The sequence below is a fragment of the Mobula birostris genome, chromosome 5 (genome assembly GCF_030028105.1).
Source record: "Mobula birostris isolate sMobBir1 chromosome 5, sMobBir1.hap1, whole genome shotgun sequence".
Lineage (NCBI taxonomy): Eukaryota > Metazoa > Chordata > Chondrichthyes > Myliobatiformes > Myliobatidae > Mobula > Mobula birostris.
The window spans coordinates 13,927,223-13,940,378 of record NC_092374.1 but is presented as its reverse complement, the minus strand read 5'-3'; the positions used below and the strand labels follow the sequence as shown (position 1 = coordinate 13,940,378).

Below are 13,156 nucleotides of genomic sequence, written 5' to 3'. Positions count from 1 at the left end.
AAGCTGTTAAGAATTTTCCTCAGCATTTCCAAGGTCCCATAATTTGACTGTGGGCCAAGATTTAGGTGAGAAACAGGGAATTAAGTCCTTCAGCGAAAACAAATTTAAGTATGGTTACTTAATCGAAATGGAATAGTAGTGGGCTTCATGAAAGAATAAGACTGCTATAAAGATTCTCTTGGTTCCATAAGACTGTAAGATACAGGAGCAGACTTGGGCTATTCAGCCCGTCTAGTCTGCTCTGCCATTTCATCATGGCTGATCCATTTCTCTCTCAGCCTCAGTCTCCTGCTTTCTCCCAATAATTCTTCATACCCTGTCTAACCAAGAACCTATCAACCTCTGCCTTAAGTATACATGAGGACTTGGCCTCCACAGCTGCCTGTGGCAATGAATTCCACAGATTCATCTTTCTCTGGCTAAAGAAATTTCTCCTCATCGCCATTCTAAATGGACGTCACTTTACTTTGAGGACACAGACTGGTTCACAAATGCCTGAGAGGGAGGAGTTTTATTTGTTGCATGTACATTGAAACATACAATGAAATGTCTCAAATCAAATCAACAAAGATTGTGCTGCTGCAACTGGCTCCATGCTTCCAGTGACAATATAGCATGCCCACAACTCATTAACCCTAGTTGTACACCTTTGGAACATGCGAGGAAACCAGAGCAACAGGGGAAAAACCACGCAGTCACGGGAGAACATTCAAGTTCCTTCCAGACAGCAGAGGGAATCGAACCCCAGTCTTACAGCTGGCTGCTCTGAATCGATTATGGTAACTGCTACACTAACATACCATCCCAAAATTTAAAGATTAGCTTTATTTGTCGCACGTACAACGAAACATGCAATGAAGTGTGTTGTTTGCGTCGACAACCCACGCAGTCTGACGATGTGCCGGGTGCAGCCCGCAGATATTGCCACACTTCTGGCGCCGAGGCAGGAGGGAAATCTGGCATCCTCTCTGCAATTCCAGACGCACTGTAAAACACAGTGACAAACTACCTTCTGAAGTGGCCTAGTCTGTCACTGAGTTGTAGTTCATAGAGCATGCTTCAAGAAGCAGGCTTGCCACAACCCTCTCAAGGGATGACCAATAAGTGCTGTCCTCATCGGTAGGTGCCCACGTCTGTCATCTGAATTAAAAAGAGAAGATTGCACGGGAAGGGGAAAGGATTAATGATGTGCTGAAGAATGATGGAAGGAACCCCACTGTGTACGTAAGTATTGGCATTGATGTTCAACTGGAACAGTAAATACTAACTTTAAGGGTTTCTCTACTTAAGCTTTGAGAAAACCTATATGAACAGTTTTAATTAAAATCCTCTCTCGATCAAGTTCAGCTGTCCATCAGATGTTCTCATCATTTCTGGTATCCAAGGGTATAGCATTTCCCTTTCCTGGCAGACTACATGAAACATGAAACAGTACCGCACAAGAACAGGCCCTTTAGCCCACGTTGTTATGCCAAATAAATTCAGCTAATGACATCTAATTTTTTTCTGTCTTCACATGGTCCATATTCCCCCATTCTCTGCATATTCATGTTCCTATCTAAGAGACTTTTAAGTGCTTCTACTGCCTCTGGCGGCACATTCCACGCACCCCCCCCCCCCACCACTCTCCGTGTAAAATGCCTCACAATCTTCTTTGCACTCTCTCTCTCACGTTAAATACACGCTTCTCCTGCTGAGGTGGGGAAGTTGAAGATTTTGCTGCTGCTTGGGCAAAAGGGAGAGGGGGTGCTTTGGGGCTTCGATGTTTCTGTCATTCATTCTATGGAGTGTCGTGTTTTGTGTATGTCTGTGAAGAGTATGAATTTCAGGTTGTATACTACAAACACACACTTAATATAAGAGTATCCCTGAACCTTTGCTGCCCAGTATAGGACATTTCAACCCTGGGAAAAAGATACAGATGCTACTCTGTCCATGCCTCTTATAATTTGATAAGCTCCTCTCAGGTCTTCCTCGGCCTTCACCACTCCAGAGAAAACAGCTCCAGTTTGTCTTACCTTCTTATAGCTCTTGCCCTCCAACCCAGACAGTATCCCAGTGAACCTCAACATCCTCTGTCACATCCTTCCTGTTACACTGTAATTACAATATCCAGGAAGCTGTGTCTTCCCCAATCCTCATGCCTATGGCCAAGCAATAATTTTCTCTAACTTCCGTTAATGCCTCTCCTCCCGTTCTTACCCTCATCCCTTATTTATTTATTTATTTATTTCCTCTTCTTCCTCTCTCTCTCTCTCTGTCCCTCTCACAATAACTCCTTGCCTGCTCTCCATCTTCCTCTGGCGTTCCCCTCCCCCTTTCTTTCTCCCTAGGCCTCCCATCCCATGATCCTCTCATATCCCTTTTGCCAATCAACTTTCCAGCTCTTAGCTCCATCCCTCCCCCTCCTGTCTTCTCCTATCATTTCGGATCTCCCTCTCCCCCTCCCACTTTCAAATCTCTTACTATCTCTTCTTTCAATCAGTCCTGACAAAGGGTCTCATCCCAAGACGTCGACTGTGTTTCTTCCTATGGATGCTGTCTGGCCTGCCGCGTTCCACCAGCATTTTGTGTGTGGTGTTTGAATTTGTCCTTTGCTTTTCCCAGGTGTTTGAGATGCTCGTCAGTCCTGGAGACACCGTCCTTCTTGAATGTCCCACGTATGCTGGGACACTAGCTTCGGTAAGAAGTTTTCAAGGTCTTATGGTTGAGAGAGCATGCTTAATCTGGTTTAGTCAATCAGCTGATGAGGAGGATTGCTTACCCAGTATAGAAACAATCGGACTCCCATTGTTTTGGCATGTGGCACTTGATGCAACAGGAGGGGTCTTGCATTGGTCGGGGTCAACCATTGATATTGTGTCCTAGCTGTTACAAAGGAAGCAACGGAGAACAAGCTGTTGCCCACGCAGTAGGCTCCCCCTCTCCACGCAGTTGATGAATCCATAGGATTGGAAGAAAGTGACGCAATTTGGTACCAGCGCCATCGCAGGAGTAGCCAGTCAGCATTGAACTCATTGTAGGTCTGTCTTGGGGACTCCAGCTCTGGATTTTTCCTCAGGATTTACTCCCAAAGCCTTCCCCATGAGAGGGTATAACCACAAGGCAGCAGAGGTTTGAGATCAAAATTTCCCTTCTCCTAGATAAGGTGCGAACTATGGCCAACGAGCCCCTTCTGCTAGTTTTAAGGAGCCAGTAACCAGCCTTTGCCCCTTCTCCTATTAGTAGAAACAGTTCTGCTAGGCCTAGTAGCTAAGGCACACATGAAGGCCAGGAGCTGGACTTGTTTGTCACAGGCTACTTGAGAACCTTGCCATTTGGAGCATTTAATAGATAGTGGGAGCTTGTCCCCATTACCACCCCCGGCTATAACAACCTTAAGGGCCCTTGATACACCAGTGTTTCAGAAACCAGGTTATTGCTTTTCCTATTTTGTAGTTGGAACCTCTACCCCAGTATGTTCATTCCAAACAGATTTCCAAGCATTAAGGAAATTGGCAGATATAGGGATTGTGCTGGAAAATGGCACTGAGATAGAATTTCTTAACAAATAGTAGAGATGGTTTTGACAGGCTTTTTGACCTTCTGCTCCTATTTTTTTCTGCTGTGCAACAGGAGTTGCTCTTCCCCTTCCACAGATGCTGTCTGACCTTCCAAGTATCGACAGCAATTGGAAATGGAATTGCAGTTTCTGGTTTTATTCTAATAAAGAACCTTTATTACCTTCCGCTTTCTTGTATAGCTCCAGCCACTGGGCTGCAAGCTCCTGGGCATCACGACCGACCAACACGGGGCTATTCCCCAGTCCCTGTCCGACACCCTCTCCAGATGGAAGCCAGAGGAAGCGAAGGATCCCAGCTCAGATATCCCAAAGGTTCTGTACACAATTCCAAATGGCGGGAACCCAACTGGAGCCTCCATGACAGCTGAGAGAAAGATGGAAATATATCAGGTATTAACTGTACACAGTTACCAGACCCAACATGATCATGATGAGTGGCATAGAGAAGACAGCCAGTATCTTTATCCCAAAATGTCTAATACTAGAGGACATGCATTGAAGGTGAGGAGGTGAGAAGATGTGGGGGACAAGTTTTTAATACAGAGAGCTGTGGCTGCCTGGAATGTCTTGTCGGGGTGGTAGCGGAGGTATTTAAGAAGCTCTTCAAAGGGTGCATGAATGGAGGCCAATGGACATTGTGCAGACCAAAGTGATCAGTTTAATAAGGCATTTAATTAGTTAAGCTGAACATGGCGGGCTGAAGGGCTTATTCCTGTACTGTACTGTTTTATGAACTTACACGTTTTCCTAGAAGTTCCCATCCAGCTGCCGTAACAAAGAAAGAACTTTTCCAGGTTCCAGTGCGGTCAGATCAAGAAAACAAAACAGGAGGCGGCGGCGTAGCATAGCTATTACGGCAGCAGAGACACGGGTTCAATTCCTGCTGCTGTCTGTAAGGAGGTTGTACATTCTCCCCGTGAGCACGCGGGTTTCCTCCAGGTGCTCTAGTTTCCTCCCACAGTCCAAAGATGTGTGGGTTAGTCGGTTAATTGGTCATATTGCTGTAAGTAGGCGGTGTAGGCTCATTGGGCTGAAAGGGTCTGCTACCATGCCGTATCTATCATAGTGTGAATGTATTCAGAAAGAGATATGTTTGTGGTTGGGTTGAGTTATTCTCCGATCTTGGTGTAAATGTTTTGTTACCATATGAGGAGACATCATCAGTGCACTCATTATCATTCAGTGATGTGTCCTCTGAATGCTTGACCTTTATATACTTATCAATCAGCTGATTGGCCGTCATTATGGAAATTCAGTTGTGATGTACAGAGGAGGTCCATCGCTGATTGGTTGCACGGCAGACTGTGCGTTGTGGTCTGGAATTTTGCCTGCTTTGGCTTATAAATAGGGTCGAAGTCTACCTGTTTGTTTACAGAATTGATTGACAAAAACCACGCTCCTAGGAATTCTCTTGCATGCCGTGAGTTCGCTTGCACCATGACCTTCACTGATGCCCAGTGGAATTTGTGACCTCTCGATCATCACGGGCAGAGACTAGGGAAAGTTGGTCCTGCTGCTTCACTGCCAGTTGATCTTCCTGCATCCTTGCAGATAGTTTTCTCCCAGTTTGGCCAATGTAATATTTGCTGAGTCCCTGCATTGGATTTTGAAGACCACATTGGTCTTGTCCAAAGTTAAGTTTTTCTCCAACCCCTTTTTGCTTTCCCAGCTTGATTGGACAATTTCACTTCAGGTACAACACGAATATTGGGCCAAGTGGTACATGAGTTACCTGGTTATTGAGACTCTCATTTCCCCAGCCCCATCCCCTGCTCTTTTCCCATGTTCATATTTACGTTAGATCCACATATGTGAGATGTAAGTTGTCCTGATGCCTGTGTTGGATAATGAGGCATGGTCAGGCTTTAAGGGTGAGTAGGTTGCGGGTAGTGAACTACCAAGAAGGTCTTTGCAACCTCCTGCAGGAGGCAAGGCTAGGAAGTGGTGCCTCACAGGAACAATGGAATCTGGGCCATTCAACCCCTCATACCTGCTCCACTATACAATATAGAGATCAAGGCTGATCTTCATACTTGATATTCCTGCACCAGCCCCTTTATTCCCTTAATTTTTAACCATCTACTGTTACGTACCCCGTAACTGGGTTGCCAAACTAGCAGAAATGGATCACTCAGTTGGAGTCTGGATTACTAGAACTAAGAAAGTTTTATTAAGGAAACAAGCAACACAGTACTCTTAATCAAAAGGATAATGAATGCAACAGTTCAGCAATGATAAACATACATGTACACAGAATTCAGATAACAGGATCAATCAAGCTCTATCGTTGTCTAGGGGCAAATGACCAGTTTCAAAGTGACGCAAAGTTCAGTTCAGTTCGCAGTAATCGCTGCCATGGGAGATGGACAGTATGGGGGAAGGAGAGAGAGAGCAAAAACGAATGAATATTCAACACAGCTTCCACACACAGACCTTCGCAGTCAGCTGTCGGGCGAGTCCTTTGTGATGTCATCTGAGGTCACCGACTGTGACCCCTCCGTTTCCAGATACGATTGTTTCCCTGCGCTGAACCTGGCACCCAGGCAAGGGTGGACACACACCAGGTTCCCACCGATCATGACCCCTCCGTTTCCAGATACGATCGTTTCCCTGCGCTGAACCTGGCACCCAGGCAAGGGTGGACACACACCAGGTTCCCACCGATCGTGCCTTTCCACCCTGTGTGTCTATGGCTTGATCCCGCGATCAGCCGTCCAAAAGCTTCCCACCGACTCGTGAAAGGCGCACCGCTTCCAGGGTCTCATTACCCTGGGTGTCGTGTGTGTCCTGCCTTAGCGAACCTGTCCCTTTTTATCCCCCTGCTGGGGTATCGCCTGTCCATCACTTCAAACAGTTCAGGGTTCAAAGGTGGAGCCGCTCTTGACAGCTCCCTCCTTCTGTTACTCTCTCTCCCGTCCCTTCATTACACATCTCCAAATGCTGCTCCATTGTTTTCCTTATCTCTCTCTCTCCTGAAGACAGGTGGCAGACCAACTGCTGATCACACAGGACAGCTAACATCTTAATCTATTGTGTATTCTTGTCACACTACTGATCTCGGCCTTGAATATATTCTGGGACCAGGCTTCCAAAAGCTGCTTTGGTAAAGGATTCTAAAGATTCACTGTCTTCTGGACGAAAGTTTCTTCTCAACTCAGTCATGAGTTGTTGCCCCTTGATTTTAGAGATTGTGACCCAGGCTATAGACCTCCCAGCTCAGAGAAACCTCGTCCTTGCATATGATCTGTTCAGTTCCATAAGACCTTTGCATGTTTCAACAAGATTGCTTTTCATTCTTCTAAACTCAGTATAGGCTCCATAATCCCAAGAATCTGGCTGGTGAACTTTCATCGTAAACCCTCCCTCACCAGTCTATCCTACCTTGGGTTGGGGGACCAACTTACATTCGGTGGCCATTTTATTAGGTACCTCCTGCACCGAATAGAATGGCTGCTGAGTGTATTATATTCGTGATCTTCTGCTGCTGTAGCCCTTCAAGGTTTCATGTGTTGTACATTCAGAGATGCTCTTCTGCACACCACTGTTGTAATACGTGGTTATTAGAGTTATTGCTGTCTTCCTGTCAGCTTGAACCAGCCTGGCCATTCTCCTCTGACCTCTCTCATGAGCTAGACTTTTTCGCAGATAGAACTGCCACTCACTGGATTTCTTTTTCTGCTTTTTACACCATTCTCTGTAAAATCTAGAGACTGTTATGTGTGAGATACTCAAACAGTTTCTGAGATACTCGAACCACCTCATCTGGCACCAATGATCATTCCACAGTCAAAGTCACTTAGATTAAATGTCTTCCCCATTCTCATGTTTGGTCTGAACAACAACTGAACCTCTAGATTCAGGAACAGTTTCTTCCCTAGGAAGAGATTCCTAAATGGACATTAAACCCGTGAACACCACCTCACTTTTATTATTTCTGTTTTTGCACTATTTTTAATTTATAGGCATCCGTTAGTCTCGTGAGATCATGGATTTGCACCTTGGAAGGTTTCCAGGGCACAGGCCTGGGCAAGGTTGTATGGAAGACCGGCAGTTGCCCATGCTGCAAGTCTCCCCTCTCTATGCCATCAATGTTGTCCAAGGGAAGGGCACCAGGACCCATACAGCTTGGCACCGGTGTCGTCGCAGAGCAATGTGTGGTTAAATACCTTGCTCAAGGACACAACATGCTGCCTCAGCCAATGCTCGAACTAGCGACCTTCAGGTCACTAGACGAACGCCTTAACCACTTGGCCACGTGCCAACTTTTTAAATTTAACTATTTAATATATATGTATGTACTTACAGTAATTTATTTACTTATTTATTTTCCTATATTATCATGTATTGCATTTTACTGCTGCCACTAATTTAACAAACTTTATGACAGATGCCGAAGATATTAAACCTGATTCTGGCTCTGATTCTAAAGCAAGGGTTTCCAGTCTGGGGTTTATGAACCTCTCGGTTAATGGTAGGGGTCCATGGCATAAAAAAGGTTACAACCCCTGCTCTGTAGCATGTCTGCTTGCTTATAGGCATTGAGTTGCTGCCACATGATTGGCTGATTAGATATTTACATTAATGAGCAGGTGTAGAGGTGTATCTACTAAAGTGGCCACTGAGAATATATGCAGTGTTCCACGTGTGGTTTCATTGGGGTCCCATATAACCGCAGAAAGATGAGCTTATACTTGTACTCCAATCCTCTTGCAATAAGGCCAAGCCTTTTTCCTTAATGGTTGCTTGTGATACCTTCTCGAACCAGGGAGTGGTGAATCTGTGGAATTCATTGCCACAGTCAGCTGTGGAGGCCAAGTCATTGCGTATATTTAAACACCAGGTTGATAGGTTCTTGATTAATAAAGTCTTTTCAGGCTTCCAGCCGGGTGCAGGTATTGATTTTTAACGGATGTTTTGATGACAAACTCTGCCATCTCCATCAGGGATGATGCCTCGGCATGTCTAGTCCAATGGGATTTATACCCCTGATGTCTGTCCCTCCTGACTGGTTAGTCCTCATCTAATCGGGTTTCTGCTGTCCCAAACCTTGTTTATAATCGAACTTCAGTTCTTACTGAGAGTGAGACCTTCATCTTTGTTAAAATTCTTTCCCTCTAGTTTTATTTCAATGACTTCCTTCACCACCTGGTCACAAAACCCATTGATGAAGCACAGTAGTTTTCTGCCATCAAAGTCAATCCTGTAATTCAATTATAAACGAGGTGGGATAGCAGAAACCTGATTGGATGAGGACTAACCAATCAGGAAGGATGGACGTCAGGGGTATAAATATCACCGGACCTGGGCATCGTTCCTGATGAAGATGGCAGAGCCTGTCACCAAAACGTCGGTTACAATCGATAATTGTACCTGGCTGGAAACCCAAGAAGAGTTCATTCGTCATATACACCAGGAAAGCACGAGATCCTTTTTCAGGTGCTTGATTACTAAGGGTGTCAAAGGTTGCAGGGAGAGGCAGGGGAATGGGATTGAGAGAGATAATAAATCACCTATGATTAAATGGCAGAGCAGGCTTCAATGGGACAAATGGCTTAATTCTGGTACTACATCATCTGGTCTTTATATCAACTTTCAGTGGTTTATATACAAGAATGCCAAGGTGCCATTGAACAACAACCTCTTTCGATCTCCGACTACTTAAAAGATATTGCCCTCTTTCTTTTAATATCAAAATGGACAGCGTCAAATTTTACCATGTCATATTGCCTGTGGCGTGTCTTTACCTGTTCCTTTAGCCTGGCTGATAGAAATTACCTCCATCGAGTCTGTCTGCACTTCTCACTGCCTTGGGAAAGCAGCCAGCATGATCACGGATCCCTCCCTCATCCCTGGTAATTCCCTCTCTCTCCCTTCTCCCATCGGGAGAAGATACGAAAGTGGGAGAGCGCAGGCTCAAGGGCTCAGGGACAGATTCTACCCTGCTGTTTTAAGGCACTTAAATGGACCTCTTGTATGATAAATATGAACTCTCGCTCTTTGACTTACCTCGTCACGGCCTATGCACTTCATTGTTCACCTGCACTGCCTCTGTAACCCTAACACTTAATTTAGCTTTATTTCATCAGTGTATTTATGCGTGGTTCATCTGGATGGCATGCAGACAAAAGCTTTTCATCGTATCTGAGTTTGTTTGTTTCCAGCTGCCGCACAGTAACAGGTCCTAGAGGCCCAAAAAGCTCCTGCTGCCTAGTTACACTCATGTGACCAATTAACCTGCTGACCTCCACCACTTTGGACTGTGGGAAGAAACCGGATCACCCGGAGGAAACCCATGCAATCACGGGAGAACGTACAAACTCCTTACAGACAGCGAGCCCAGATCCCTGGTACTGTATCAGTGCTAGCCCACTACGCTACTGTCAACTTGAAAATTTGGAATGATCCCTATGGTTGGCATACAAAAGCAAGTCTTTCACTCTATCTCAGTACGCCTGACAATCAATTCCTAATCACGAGTTACTAGTCAGGATGTGGAAAAATGTGATGTCTGATAAGAAATGTCAGTGCTACTACCTGCTCCTGCTAGGAACCCAGGTTCATTCATGGTCTCTGGTCCTGGCCGTGAGGACCATGTGGGCTACCCCCCCATCAAGTTCACCATTTTCCTCCCACATCTCAAAGATACATGCTGGTAAGTAATTTGCCTGCTATGAATTGCCCTTAAGTGTAGGCTAATAGTAGGTGGCAGGATGGTGAGTTGGAGATGCATCTTTAGCAAGGGAAGTGTAAGGTGCTCCTTCCCTCCACTAGGCCTGCAGGTCACCCTTGGGCAAAGCAGCACCTGCTTAGTTTCAACCCCCCCCCCCCACACTGATCAGGGTCACGTGAAGCCACGGGAGCAGGTGGTGGATGGTTGTATGAGCAGCCAGTGCACATCACAAGTCCTGGTTATGCAACCACTGATGTCAGGCAGGCAATCTCTGAAGAGAATTGATAATGGCTGGGGTCGCCTGTCTTGTAAAGACACTGCCCAGAAGATGGCAAACTACTTGTGTAGAAAAAAATTGTCAAGAACAACCATGATCACCCACACCATAACGACCCAACACATAACAAACGAACGAATGGCTAAAAGGATCAGTGTGGATGAGTAACAGAGAATAAATTGCAAGAGTACAAGGAAATTAGGAAGGGGAAACGGGCTGACGAGATTGTTACTCTGTAGCTGGCATGGACTTGACTGGCCAACTTATCTTCTCAGTATTATTTATATTTGCACTATTTGACTTCTTTTGCACATTGGTTGTCTGTCAGTCATTGTTGATTTGTGGATAGTTTTTCTATAAACGCCTGCAAGAAAATTCAAGATTATTTAATGTAATTTCTTGTACACAAGTGTAAAGGAGGATGAAACAAGTGCTACTCCAGATCTGATGTGATGCAGCACAAAAAAGACACCAAAGGTAAAAAACACAATACTGATAATATTTAACACACAATAAATACAAATGCATGAGATATATACATTGATTGTACATTCATACGGTTACATAAGGTGACTGACAGGAAATAATAAAGTAGTGGTGAAGTTAGTCAGGAGAAATTAATTTCAGGACAGTAAGATGTACATACTTAAATAATAAATTGATGTTGAACTTTGAAGTTTGAAATTGCCTCTTGCTGTGTTGTTATAAGTATAACGTGAAGCTTTTTTAAATTTTTTGTTTTTTTTTAATAGAGCCATTCCACATGACTTGTAAATGTCTGTTTTGGACAGACTGGAATGGCAGCACAATCTTGCTGGCTTGAGCAAAGACGATGAAGTTCTGTTCTATTCTATTCCATCTTGAGGTTAAAATTGTCAGCTGTGTTGCAAACAGTCTGGTTCGTCACATGATGGTGCTGTTCACACAGAGATGTGTGATTCAGAGCAGATTGTCTTTCTGTTTAAAAGTACATCATTTTCAAAACACACCTACACTGCCTGACTTGAACTCTCTCTGTTCCATTATACCAGCCCATACACTCTGCTTCACTTGTCTTCTGTTCTTTCTCACCCCCCCCAAGCTGCAACTCTTCATCGTCTTCAACAGAAAGGTGCTCTAATCAAAGTCGTACAACTTCTAAGTAAAATTTATTATCAATGTACATATATGTCACCATATGCTACCTTGAGAGTCATTTTCCTGCAGATATTTATGGAAAATAAAGAACTATGATAGAATTTATGAAAAAATATACACAAAAACTGACAACCAATGTGCAAAGAAGGAGGAAAAGTGCAGAGGAGATTGACCTGGATAAGCAGGAGAAATTCTGCGGATGCCTGACATCCAAAGTAACACACAAGAAATGCTGGAGGAACTCAGCAGGCCAGACAGCACCTATGGAAAAGAAGGAATCCGTCGGCATTTCAGGTGGGGGTAAGGGAAGGTGAGAGGTGGGACCAGGTGAGGAGGCAGCTCATAGGCAAAGCTGGGAGGTGACTGGTGGAAGAAGGAAGGGGTGAAGAAGAAAAAAAAGTGTTTGCTTGACAGTGCTGGCACTTACACGTGGAACTGCTAACTGTTCCCCTTAAAATCACGGATGGCATATTGCTGCCTCAGTAAAGCAGCTAATATAATGAAGGACTTCTTCCACCCTGGACTTTCTCTTTTCTACCAATCCCTTATGGTTGTTATAGCTGGGGGTGGTAATGGGGACAAGCTCCCACTTCCTATTAAATGCTTCCAGTGCCATGTGCCTCAAATAGCTTCTGACAACCAAGTCCATCTCCTGGCCTTCGTGTGTGGCTTGGATACTAAGCCCGGTGGAACCATTTCTACTGACAAGAGAAGGAACAAAGGCGGGTTACTGGCGCCTTAAACCCAGTCATTTTCAGCAGATGGGGCTCGTCAGCCATGGTTGGCAGCTCATCTAGGAGAAAGAAAACTCTGATCTCAGACCTCCACTGCCTTTCGGCTATACCCACTCGTGGGGGAAAGCTTTGGAAGTAAACCCCGAGGGAAAAAATCTGGAACTGGAGGTCCCTAAGGCAGTCCTACATTGAGTTCAATGCTGACTGGCGACTCCTGTGATGCTTTTGGTACCAAACGGTATTGGTCTCTGCCGTTCCTTTGGGTTCATCAGCTGTATGGAGAAGGGGAGTTTGCTACATGGGCAACAGTTTGCTCTCCACATCATCCTGCCCTGGCTTGCGTATCTAGACAGCTATGACGCAACATCCATGGTCAACTTTGACCGAAGGTGGCTTCACTTTGGCAGAAGATACAAAAGCCTGAAAGCACATGTCACCAGGCCTAAAGACAGCTTCTTTCCCAGTGTCAGCCAACTCATGAATCGACCTCTTGTATGATTTAAAAACCCCTTCGAATCTATCTCAACATGGCCCATGCTCCTTAGTGAACAACCTGCAGTGCGGTTTATCTATTATTGTAAAACTATATTCTACATTCTGTTTTTGTTTATCCCTTCGTACTTATCTGTGAAATAATAAACGTGACATTTTGCACATGCTGGAAATCCAGAGTAATACACGTTAAGTGCTAGAGGAACTCAGTAAGTCAAGCAGCATCTATGGTGATGGATTCATTGTCAACATTTCGGTCTGAAACCCTTCATCAGGATGTTTCA

At 44.8% G+C, this 13,156-nt stretch overlaps 1 protein-coding gene across 4 annotated transcripts in view; it reads left to right on the top strand.

Moving 5' to 3' along the window:
* The window catches only part of aadat (aminoadipate aminotransferase), an 86,581-nt gene that overhangs the window by 29,026 nt on the left and 44,399 nt on the right, over window positions 1-13,156 (top strand). For all 4 annotated transcript variants that reach the window (XM_072257102.1, XM_072257104.1, XM_072257101.1 and 1 more), the window contains exons 5-6: window positions 2,608-2,682; window positions 3,743-3,952. In XM_072257102.1, the coding sequence (XP_072113203.1) occupies window positions 2,608-2,682; window positions 3,743-3,952 (285 nt within the window). The remainder of the gene's footprint in view (window positions 1-2,607; window positions 2,683-3,742; window positions 3,953-13,156) is intronic.